This window comes from Aquarana catesbeiana, linkage group LG04, assembly GCF_042186555.1.
Source record: "Aquarana catesbeiana isolate 2022-GZ linkage group LG04, ASM4218655v1, whole genome shotgun sequence".
NCBI lineage: Eukaryota > Metazoa > Chordata > Amphibia > Anura > Ranidae > Aquarana > Aquarana catesbeiana.
In genome coordinates, this window is record NC_133327.1 from 621,127,915 (window position 1) to 621,139,102 (window position 11,188).

Below are 11,188 nucleotides of genomic sequence, written 5' to 3' on the forward strand. Positions count from 1 at the left end.
GCTAGTGCACCAATTGCTATTAACAATTAGGGCAGTGTGTGCCCACGGATGAATGTCCAGACCGTAAGTAATCTGAGTTCTGAGCATTTATCCATGGATCATGGTACACCATTCAGCAACAGCAGCTTTCAGCCCCTTGTAGAGTTGTACAGGCTGCCAGCAGGCAGGATGGAGCCCCTGTGCCTTCAGCACACACCTATATGCCATTGTCTTATACACTGGGTCTAAATGCCCAGTCAGCATGAGATCTCTTTCTTTGAGTTCCTACAAGGACACCATATGTATAGAGTATGTTCTTGTGCTCTTTTAGTGGGTTACCTTCACGTTCTTCAGTTTCATCCTATAATCCAAAGAAGTACTGGTTTCTCAAGATGAGCTTTACAAATGGTATATAAACAATGGCCTGTGAAATGTGTGTTGAAATGGCTGCTTGTAGTCTCCAGTCTCCATCGGAAACCCATATGACAGGGTGGCAATGCAGGAGCACAAGTGGAGGGAGTGGAGTTATTAATGCAAGCTCACACTTTGTTGGTTAACAATGAATTCAAGTTGATTACTGGTAAAATCTATTTCATGTTGGAAAGAGAAAGGGAGTGTTATAACCGTTTTTTTTGTTTTTTTTTTATCATCTGTGTCCCAATGGGAAGATTTCCTTTCACTTCCTGTCCCACAGCCAAAACAGAAGAGAAGAAATTCCTCCAAAGTGAGGGAATCGCTGGTTGTCACTAAAGTCACCAGAACTGGTGTTTCTACTAAAAGTCTCCAGCTATTCCTGGTAACAACCCAAAATCGAGGGTTTCCTTTTACTTTCACTCTCGATAATAACAGTCACCAGGAGAGGAGAATCTTCCTGTTGAGTGCGCAGACAGCAATAAAAACATGATAGTTGTTTTGATCCCTCTCCAATCCATCAAAAACAAACAAAAGTTTTGCCTTCGGTTATACCTTTAAATATAGCTTGATGTTATTTCAATTTTACTGTTTGTTCATTAAAGCGGAACTACACTGCATCGTTGTACCACAAACCAAAAACACTATTTCATTCATTTTTAAAGTTCAAAGCAAACGCCACCATCCATCCATGTCTCCATGCTTTATTTGGCAGAGAAATCACTTTGAAAAACACCCCATAGCATTTTTGGCAGTGACTATCTTGAGTAAGGGCAAATAATTAATGTAGCATTTACTTCCTGGAATCCATCTGCCCTTGGCTCAGGCATGCAGGCACGACGGTGTGCGTAGCTGAGAAAACCCCTCCTCCCCTCCTGAAGACTCCCGGGATTATGACATCATTTGACTAGCCCTGGAAACCAGGAAGTTACTGAAGAAATTTGAAAAAGAGTTTAAAACAAGTAAATATGATATACTTTCATATCTATTTAATAATGCTAGCAGCATAAGGATTACAAATAGTCAATGTTGATTGAGAGAGTGAAGTTCAATTTTAATCTGCCAAAACATGTACAATATAGGAATTGTGTATTAATGCACAAATGTTACAAAATACTGTGTATCTATATGGATTCAAAAATAAATAACAGTTACATGAAGTGTGTGCCATTAATTTTCATTTGGATAATAATATTACTAATAAAAATTATATAATGCCTGAAGTGCTTCAGGCAGGAGTGAGCTGTTCCAGGTCCTGATAATCACAGATAGCATCAGTTAAGCTTTGATCTCGTACATTAGTATAAACTGGTCTCCTCCTTCATTGACTGTCACTTCAAAGGTGTTATTGCTGCCCTTGGGTTCTCATTAAAGTGGTTGTATAGTCTATTTTTTAACTTTTACCTACAGGTAAGCCTATAATAAGGCTTACCTGTAGGTAAAAAAAAATCTCCTAAACCTGTACGGTTTAGGAGATATTCCCCTTGGCTATGAGCCGCTGACTGCAGTGGCGCATGCGCACAGGGGATTCTCGGCTGAAGGCCCGGCAGCTGCCGGACCTTGCCGGGGAAGAAATCTCCCGTGCGCATGTGTGGGAGTGACGACATCGCGGTTTCAGCCACCCACAGCGCTAGAGCCGCGATACCCGGAAGACACGCCGAGGCAACATGACAGCTCCCTCGGCGTGGACCAGGTAAGATACCGACGCCTCGTTCTAAGGTAAGTATTTCATAATGAGCTAGTATGCGGTGCATACTAGCTCATTATGCCTTTTGCCTTACAGGGGTAAAAAAAAAAAAAAATGTCAGCGGGTATACAACCGCTTTAATGTCAATCAGAGAACATGGATGCACAGGAATATGGTAGACCAAGCGGTGTTGGTAGTTTGGTGATGTTCTATAACAAATCGGCCATTTATGTGTTTTTTGTTACATGCACAGAAGTATATTGTGTGTCCAAGCATAGATTCCCATAGGGGGAAAAAAACAGCCCTTATCGGCAGAAGAGGTAATGTATTAAGAATCTGTGCCTTATCGGCGTGCCTTATCGGCGGCACAGTGGCGCAGTGGGTAGCACTCTCGCCTAGCAGTAAGAAGGGTCGCTGGTTCGAATCCCGACCACGACACTACCTGCCTGGAGTTTGCATGTTCTCCCTGTGTCTGCGTGGGTTTCCTCCGGGTACTCCGGTTTCCTCCCACACTCCAAAGACATGCTGGTAGGTTAATTGGATCCTGTCTAAATCGGCCCTAGTATAGGTATGAATGTGAGTTAGGGACCTTAGATTGTAAGCTCCTTGAGGGTATAGGGACTGATGTGAATGTATAATATATATATGTAAAGCGCTGCGTAAATTGACGGCGCTATATAAGTACCTGAAATAAATAAAATAAATAAATAAATAAGAATGCAAATTTACACTTTTTTTCACAGCAGCCTGAAATAGGCCTTTTAAGACACGAAGGCACCGCAGAGATGGAATGATTTACGTTGTTGCCTTGCAGCACAGGAGTTGTGGGTTAAGGTCTTAACAAAGATATAGTTTGTATAAAGGCTGAATGTTTTAGCTTCTCTCAGAAGCCCCAAAATACTCTGGTGGGTTATCAAAGGCAAATTGCAAGCTCCTTTGGGGAGCAAAGAGTCATGTTAAAGTAAGGTTCTGCTTAAGAACTGTAAAATGTAAATTGACTGTGCTATATTACTGTAAGTAGCTGTAATAAATAATTAAAACGCAGAAAAGAAATGTTAAAATTAATGTTAACCCTTTCATGACTAAGCCTATTTTTGAGATTTGGTGTTTACAAGTTAAAATCTGTATTTTTTGCTAGAAAATTACTTAGAGCCCCCAAACATTATATATATATATTTTTTAGCAGAGAATCTAGAGAATAAAATGGCGATTGTTCCAATATTTTATGTCACACGGTATTTGTGCAGCAGTGTTTTAAACGCAACTTTTTGGAAAAAGGGACACTTTCATGAATTTAAAAAAAAAACAAACAGTAAAGTTACCCCAATTTTTTTGTATAATGTGAAAGATGATGTTACGCCGAGTAAATAGATATCAAACATGTCACGCTTTATAATTGCACGCACTCGTGGAATGGCAACAAACTACGGTACCTAAAAATCTCCATAGGCGACGCTTTAAATTATTTTTACGGTTACCAGATTAGAATTACAGAGGAGGTCCAGTGCTAGAATTATTGCTCTCGCTCTGACGATCGCGGCGATACTTCACATGTGTGATTTGAACACTGTTTACATATGCGGGCACAACTTCCGTATGCGTTTTCTTTGCTGCGCGAGCTCGCGGGGACAGGGTGCTTTAAAATTTTTTTTTTCTTATTTATTTTATTCATTTTTATATTAATAAATTGTGTTTTAAAAAAAAAAAATGTTTTGATTACTTTTATTGCTGTCACAAGGAATGTAAACATCCCTTGTGACAGTAATAGGTGGTGACAGGTACTCTTTAAGGAGGGATCGGGGGTCTAAAAGACCCCCGATCCCTCCTTTGCACTTCAAAGTATTCAGAACGCCATTTTCGGTGATTCTGAATACTGTATATTTTTTTAAAACCGGTGCCATTGGCAGCCGAGTAAACGGGAAGTGACATCATGACGTCGCTTCTGTGTTTACTATTAGGAGGCTGGAACAAAGCCGCTCACAACTTTGTTCCAGTCCGTTCCCATCCGCCAGAGGCGACCGACTGGTCATCGGGCCTCCCGATGGAACGGGAGGCCCGGTAGGAGCGGTGGGAAGCGGCGGGAGGCAGCGGGAGGGGGGGACGTCCCCTCCCGCTCCTTCGGTATAACAGCCGAGCATCTTTTAGCCACATCGGTTTGTTATACCAGGAAAGCCGATCGCTGGCTCTAAGAAACAGTACCGGGATGATGCCTGCAGCTGCGGGCATCATCCTGGTATAACCCCCAAAAGCCGAGTACGCACATCTGCGTACGCTCGGCGGGAAGGGGTTAATATAGGTGATAATGATATGTAACACATATTTTTGCTGCCTGGATGAATGATTAACATCTTGGACAAATAAATGGTATTTTTTATGTAGTTGGCCTAAAAAGTAACTATAAGAGCTGCAATTATTTTCATAAATTATAATAAATATAATAATATTATAAATAATACTATTATAAGTACAATAATTGTACATTTTTTCAGGATTTCAATGTAGCTTCCATTAGTGTAATATTATTCAGGAAGCAAAAAGTATCCTTAATGCTATATATAAACTTACAATACCTCTAATATACTGATTATTAGATCAGCCAGCAGACAGCAGCAAATGGCCAAGATGTATATCACGTATTGGGACAGAGAGGGGTAAATAAAAATTTATTTATCACTAACATGCCAGCCAATTTATCCACTTCCCAGCTTTGGAAGTAATATACTTCCTAGGCCCCCCTCTGGGAATTAACACCTTGCCTAGCAGTCTGGGCTATATCAAGTATTAACTATAAGACAATGGCAAATGGCCTTGGATCTTCTGGATTAAGGGGAACAGCTATAACCCAAAAAATAAAATTCTATACTGTACATATCTGTCTATACAAAAAACTACAATAGCTGGAAATTCAGAAAATTTCTAGTGTGTTTACCGTAAATTCCTTAATGCAACATAATCTTTAACACTTTGTCAAAAGGCCTCGTAACTTCTCCACAAGATATTTGTGATGTGCTACAAAACCACATTTGCATATAATATGTTCTTTACAGTTGAGTTTTTCTTTGGTCTTTTCTACTAAATGATACCTTTAATGGCCAACTAAATGAATCTTTCCCTCATCCTTACCTCTCCTTATATAACTGCACAAAACGTATGTTCCTCTGATCTAAAGTAAAAGATTTATGTAATAAGTTATTGCTTGGTGTGTAGTTAAAATGAGGTATAACACAACAGACACATTATGAAATAAAATAAGTAATATATTTAATAATTGCAATTAATAATCATTTTTACAAAGAAAAAAATTATAGATATGATTTTTTAATTGTTTATTTTACTTTTTATGTCTATTCTGAAATGATTAATGTTATTATATACTATTTGATATTATATTTCATTTTAATATAAAACATAAATCATCTAGAGCTTTACCAATTATGACATGAGAAGGCCTACTTCTCTCAAAGCTTAAATTCTTAGATATTTTCTGTACATAGTCAGTTTTTTCTTCTTTTTTAACAAAGTCCTGATGCTAGTGACAATTATGATCTATACGATGCATTGTGAAAGTGCAATCACAAATCTAAAAGTATTTCAAAGAAAAGATTTGACCTTAAGCAATGCATTTATATATAACATAACAGGTAAGTTCAAAAATAAAAAACAACATTTAAAAATTGAAATAAATATTTTAAAAATCATATAGGTGGAACAACATTGTGTTAAATGTATACACGAGCACAATGGGTTAAAATGGCTGTTGTTATTAGTGTTTATCTTGTCTAAAATGTGTCAGACTCCTAATGGTAGATGTTCTCCTTTTGTTCCCTAGTTTGCATTATTGGCTTGCACAGCAGGTGGTCCTAGCACTTCTCTTTAAAAGGAGGACTTTCAGAGGGCCACATCAGACAGCTTGCAGTAAGCAAGGGCTTTACACATCCCATTCCCTCTTTCCTCCTTATTGGACGTGTCTTCTTGGCTTCAAGAAAGATGAACCCCGAGATCCTCATCAGACTGAGCTGGCTTCTCAGTGCCATGCTTTTCTCAACCACCAGTGGATTTACTCCCGAAGACATCAAAGAAGCCTTGCTGAAGAAACTTAACCTGCCTGAGGTCCCCAGGCTGACCAAACGGGACACTGAGAATCTGATGGTCCCCAGACACATCCAGGCCAAGTACATATCGATGCTCAACAAGCACAAGGAGAGGAGAAAGAGGTCCCTTCCCAGCCTAGCTGGAATTCTCAGAGGAATCACAGGAAATGCAGGTAAGGTACCTCATGCTATATTTATTGATAACTGCAAAATATTTCAGTATGGAGAAGGAAAAATATATATGTAAAATAATATTTATATTCCAGAAATGTGAGTCAGTTCAACGGACATTGCTGTTTACAGTCTAGAAACCATTACATTACACAAATTAGGACATTGTTATGCATGGTCCAATGTCTTTTCATCTTTTCCAAGGCTTACTGAAGATAACATATTTGTATGCAAATACCCTAGTGATGGCAAAATCATTAGCTGTCCCTACCTGACTGATAGACATTTCCAATAACTTTTTCTGAACATGCAAATAATTTTTTATTCTATGTTTTTCTTCTTTGCCAGATATTTCTGGAGAAGTGTTGTACACCGACTCCACCAAGCAGACCCTGGTCTTTGGCATGGAGTCCAGGATCCCCCAGAACAGTGAGGTCACCATGGCTGAACTGAAGCTCTTCAAACTGCCCCCTACCATTATGGGTATACCTGACAGACGCTTGCAAAGGCCCGTCAACAATGCAAGAGTTAGCGTCTACTTTGTGGAGGTTTTAAGCGACGGAAGCAACAGGACCTCTCTTGTGGATTCCAGGTACTGCAAACCCTAGCCATTAAAAGGAGACTTAAAAACACATCTATTTTATTTATGCTTCTGTATAAGTGCTTCAGAGCTTTAGCATCTGACCCATAAGATTTGTGCTTCTGTTACTTTGTTTATTTATTTTTATGGAATAATCTATACATCCAAACTGTTTGTAAGAGAAAATGATCTTTTAATTCTAAACTTTGTTGAATCTAAAAAATCAACAGAGAGTGAAATAGAGAGAGGACACCTTGCTGACCTCATCTAAAAAAATTTTTACCAGCTTAAATGGCATCCTGGACATCTTGTCCAGTCAGTGGCCTGGAGCAAGGATGCAGATCAAGAGCTTTCCTTCCCTAATCTGCAATCTTGTTCTATATCCATGATTCAAAAAATATTAAAGCCAGCGGATAAGCACAACAAACAGGCAACTAACTAGGTCTGCAATGAAAGCCCACCAAATTTCTATTTTGTTAAAAATTGGACAAGCTGCAAACTGGATGATGTACTGGATGTGCTTTTTGAGTTTTTTTAAATATATTGTTTATAAATCACATTTGTATAATGTTTACTATTTCAAGTAAGTACATATTCTTAGGGCACTTCCACGCTGCACAAATGCTTTTGCAGTAACTTACATACATACAGAAAACAGCAGCTGAATTTATTGTACAAAAATATATGAGTCAGTTGACAGTTGTAGCTTTTGTGTTCTTGCACAGCACTGCTAGCAACTGCTTTGACATACTCAGTCATGGTTCCAAGGCATGCCTGAAAGTATAATCCTCCTTTATTTCTTCATGTCTGATATTTGAATTTGCATTCTTTATGCAGGCTGGTACCCATCATGGAGTCTGGTTGGAGAAGTTTTGATGTGACAAATGCTGTCCATTATTGGATGAGAAGTAGCGGACAGTCAAATATGCACTTGGAGATCAGAGTAGATGGCGAGAGACACGGCAACTTCGCTGCAGAGATGGCAAAGTTGGTTCGATTTACTACCCAGAATCCCACCGACAACATTGTGGGCAAACCTGAACTGGTCCTATACACTCTCAACCTTGATGACCATGGGTAGGTACAGCTCATATTCCAATATTATTGTTATCACATATATTTATTTTATCATGAAATCCTAGCACACCTAAAAGATCTAGAAGTTGTAAGAAAAAGGATACAAAGGGGGCACTCCTAGCTCTCACCAACTGCACCTTGGTGTATTGAGCTATGAAACGACTTGGTGAAGTCATCTTTACCTTGCAGCAGATAATAAAAATTATTGCAATACACATAGAGCTTTGAAACAGAACTCCAGACACATATAAAAAAACACAAGCTCCATAATCATACAGAGAGCCTCCAATACAATAAAAAAAACTACAGCAACTACAGATTTTAGTCAAATGGTACAAATATTTATTTGATTTTAAAATTCAAAGTCAACCATTTCATAAAGGCTTCTCCCTGTGGTTTATTTTAGGACAAAGCTAATTTAGTCTTTAGATTTTGGTGCTTTTTAAATAAATATTTTATGTAATACATTAGTGCATTTACATGCAAGATATTGCCAGTAAATATCTGTACATAGTGAATGTATAAAGTCAGCTCAGGTGATAGAAACTGTTATGCCGCGTACACACAAGCGGACTTTTCGACCAGACTGGTCCGACGGACTATCCGACGGACTTTCGGCGGACTTCCAACGGACTTTCCCAATGAAAGGACTTGCCTACACACGACCACACCAAAGTTAGACGGATTTGTATGTGATGACGTACGACCGGACTAAAATAAGGAAGTTGATAGCCAGTAGCCAATAGCTGCCCTAGCGTCGGTTTTCGTCCGTCGGACTAGCATACAGACGAGCTGACTTTTCGATAGGAACTGGGTCGGCGGAGTTCCGACGTAAAGATTTGAAACATGTTCCAAATCTAAAGTCCGTCAGATTTTCGACCGAAAAAGTCTGCTGCAGGTCCGATGAAGCCCGCACACGGTCGAATTGTCCGTCGGACCAGTTCGGTCAAAAAGTCCGCTCATGTGTACGTGGCATAATTCCTACTATATACTGCTGCTTGAGTCCCAGAAGGTAGATTGCCACACCTTCTGGTGGAAACATTACTTGGACAGAAAGTGAGGGGAATCTCCAATGGGAAGACTTAATTGTCACAGGACAGGAAGTTTGGGGAAATCTCCCCATGAGGTCACCAACAGCAGTAAAACATGACTGCAGTTCTAATTTTTCCACATTCCATCCAAAGCTAAAAATAAAATTGTATTAATTTTTAAATATGACAAGATTATCACCTAGGCTAATAAAGTAAAATGACAATGTCTACATAAAGCTGCCCCCCCTCCCAACCTCTTTATTCACACCTCCATTAGCGTTCCCCCTCGCACTCTTTTACCACTCCAATAAATGGGCATGTGGGACATTGTTTCCTTAAGCAACAAAAGTAATAATAGTAGAAAATATTCTAACCATTCAAATTCAAAGTGCGATTTTCAGAATGCAGATTTCATTCCTTATTTGGTTCTTCCAAGAAACTTCCCCGGTGTCACATATCTGTCCCTAGATAATATAATATGATGTGTTTTTAGGTACATACTAAAATGATCGTGGTTCTTACAGTTGCGCTTAATTTTTTTTTTTTAGTGCCCGTGGAGACTGTTCAGCCCCTGGAGCAAAAAAGGACAATATCTGCTGCAGGGAAGAGTATTTCATCAACTTCCGAGAACTGACCTGGACCCAGTACTGGATCATAGAGCCCGCTGGGTACAATGCTTTCCGCTGCACCGGGGCGTGTAAGCAGCCTCATTCTCAAGCCCTCAAGTATCACTACAGAGAGAGGACCTGTGCTGTGGTGGAGAGTTCCCCTTTACCTGTCATGTACTTGGTCAAAAAGGACGACTATACAGAAATAGAAGTAGCTGAGTTTCCTAACATGATCGTCGAGAGGTGTGGGTGTACCTCAGACAACATTTCCATTATCTAAAGTGGGGTGGGAAGAAGGACTATTGGACGCTGGTGTGCTGCTTGCTCCAGCACTTGACAACGTTTGCTGCCCAGCTGCATGCGGAACTGTTTCACGCCCGGCAAAACTTTGCTGGTACAGATACCCAGTGAATGGACAGTCGTAATCTGGATGAAATATTTTAGAAATGTCTGTGATAGCCATGTAGAAGCACTTACCTGTAAATATCACTTGTATATTTATCTCCCTCTGGTGCCGCAGATGGTTGTCAGAGGGAATTTTGTAATTTCTATTATATGATCTTTTTTTTAACACAAATCTTTGAGTTCTAGATGAAAAACAAAAATAAACAACTTTATCAAAAAGTTTTTTTTCCATATATTATCATGTTCTCTGATAAAATAATTTACAATAACTCATAAACACTCTTGGTTAAATACGGTTAATAGAAAAGTATGGGTTTGGTTTGTTTTTTAAAACCACGCTTATTTAGGTGGATTCAGCATCATCCCCAGCCTTCTCAAAGGGTGAGAACTGAGCGATCAAACATCGCTGATCGCTCAGTTCTCCCCGCTTCTCTGAGCAGAGAGCTGGTGACGGTCACTGTGATCCACAGAAGAAGTATAGCCAAACAAGCTTTGGCTATACTTCTCCTTGAAAGTGGACTTATCATCAGATATATATTTTCATGTTAAAGAGGACCTAGACTGTGAAAGCTGTGTTCAGTAAAGGCAAGGACTTTTTTTTTAAATTAGTTTATTTTTTTAATACTCTTTTTTTATAAAGATTTATAAAAAAATTCCACACATTCATAAGCCTTAATATACATTAAGTCAAAACAAGAACTATAAATAAACACTACCATCCAAGTACCCAACAATCTGAAGCAAGGAATATTTGCCTTTAGGCTCCCTGCCTCTTTTCCCCATTACTGTGCCTTGTTCTGCACTGTCTCTCTGCATTGGGACCACCATCTTGGTGGAGACAGGGCTTTGCTTCCAAATGCCAGAGCCTCCAGTAAGAAAAACAGCAAACAGCAAAATAGTGTCATCACCAAATCTCACTCTAGGTCTCATAAGACTAGCTGTCAGAGGTTGCAGTGCCTTAGATGATCTCACATTGCAGATATAAAGCTTTGAAGCTACAAAAAAGGAGAGCCTAAGCACCTTCATAGATCAGGAAGTGTAGTGCAAATTTTCAGGGCAATGCTTAGGCACAATTAACATTTTTAAATTTAGCAGATATACAGTGGCTAAGTGGTGCACTGCTGCCTAGCAGCATTAGGGTTGTTAGT

General features: G+C 39.3%; 1 protein-coding gene across 1 annotated transcript; it reads left to right on the forward strand.

Annotated features, from left to right (window-relative positions):
- The first annotated feature begins 879 nt into the window (after nucleotides 1–879).
- Nucleotides 880–9,929, forward strand: LOC141141599 (left-right determination factor 1-like). Its single transcript, XM_073629176.1, is given in 5 exon segments — nucleotides 880–888; nucleotides 5,885–6,341; nucleotides 6,688–6,931; nucleotides 7,757–7,996; nucleotides 9,576–9,929. Coding segments are annotated over 5 exon segments (1,290 nt in total). The 3' UTR covers nucleotides 9,916–9,929.
- Nucleotides 9,930–11,188: the final 1,259 nt, after the last annotated feature.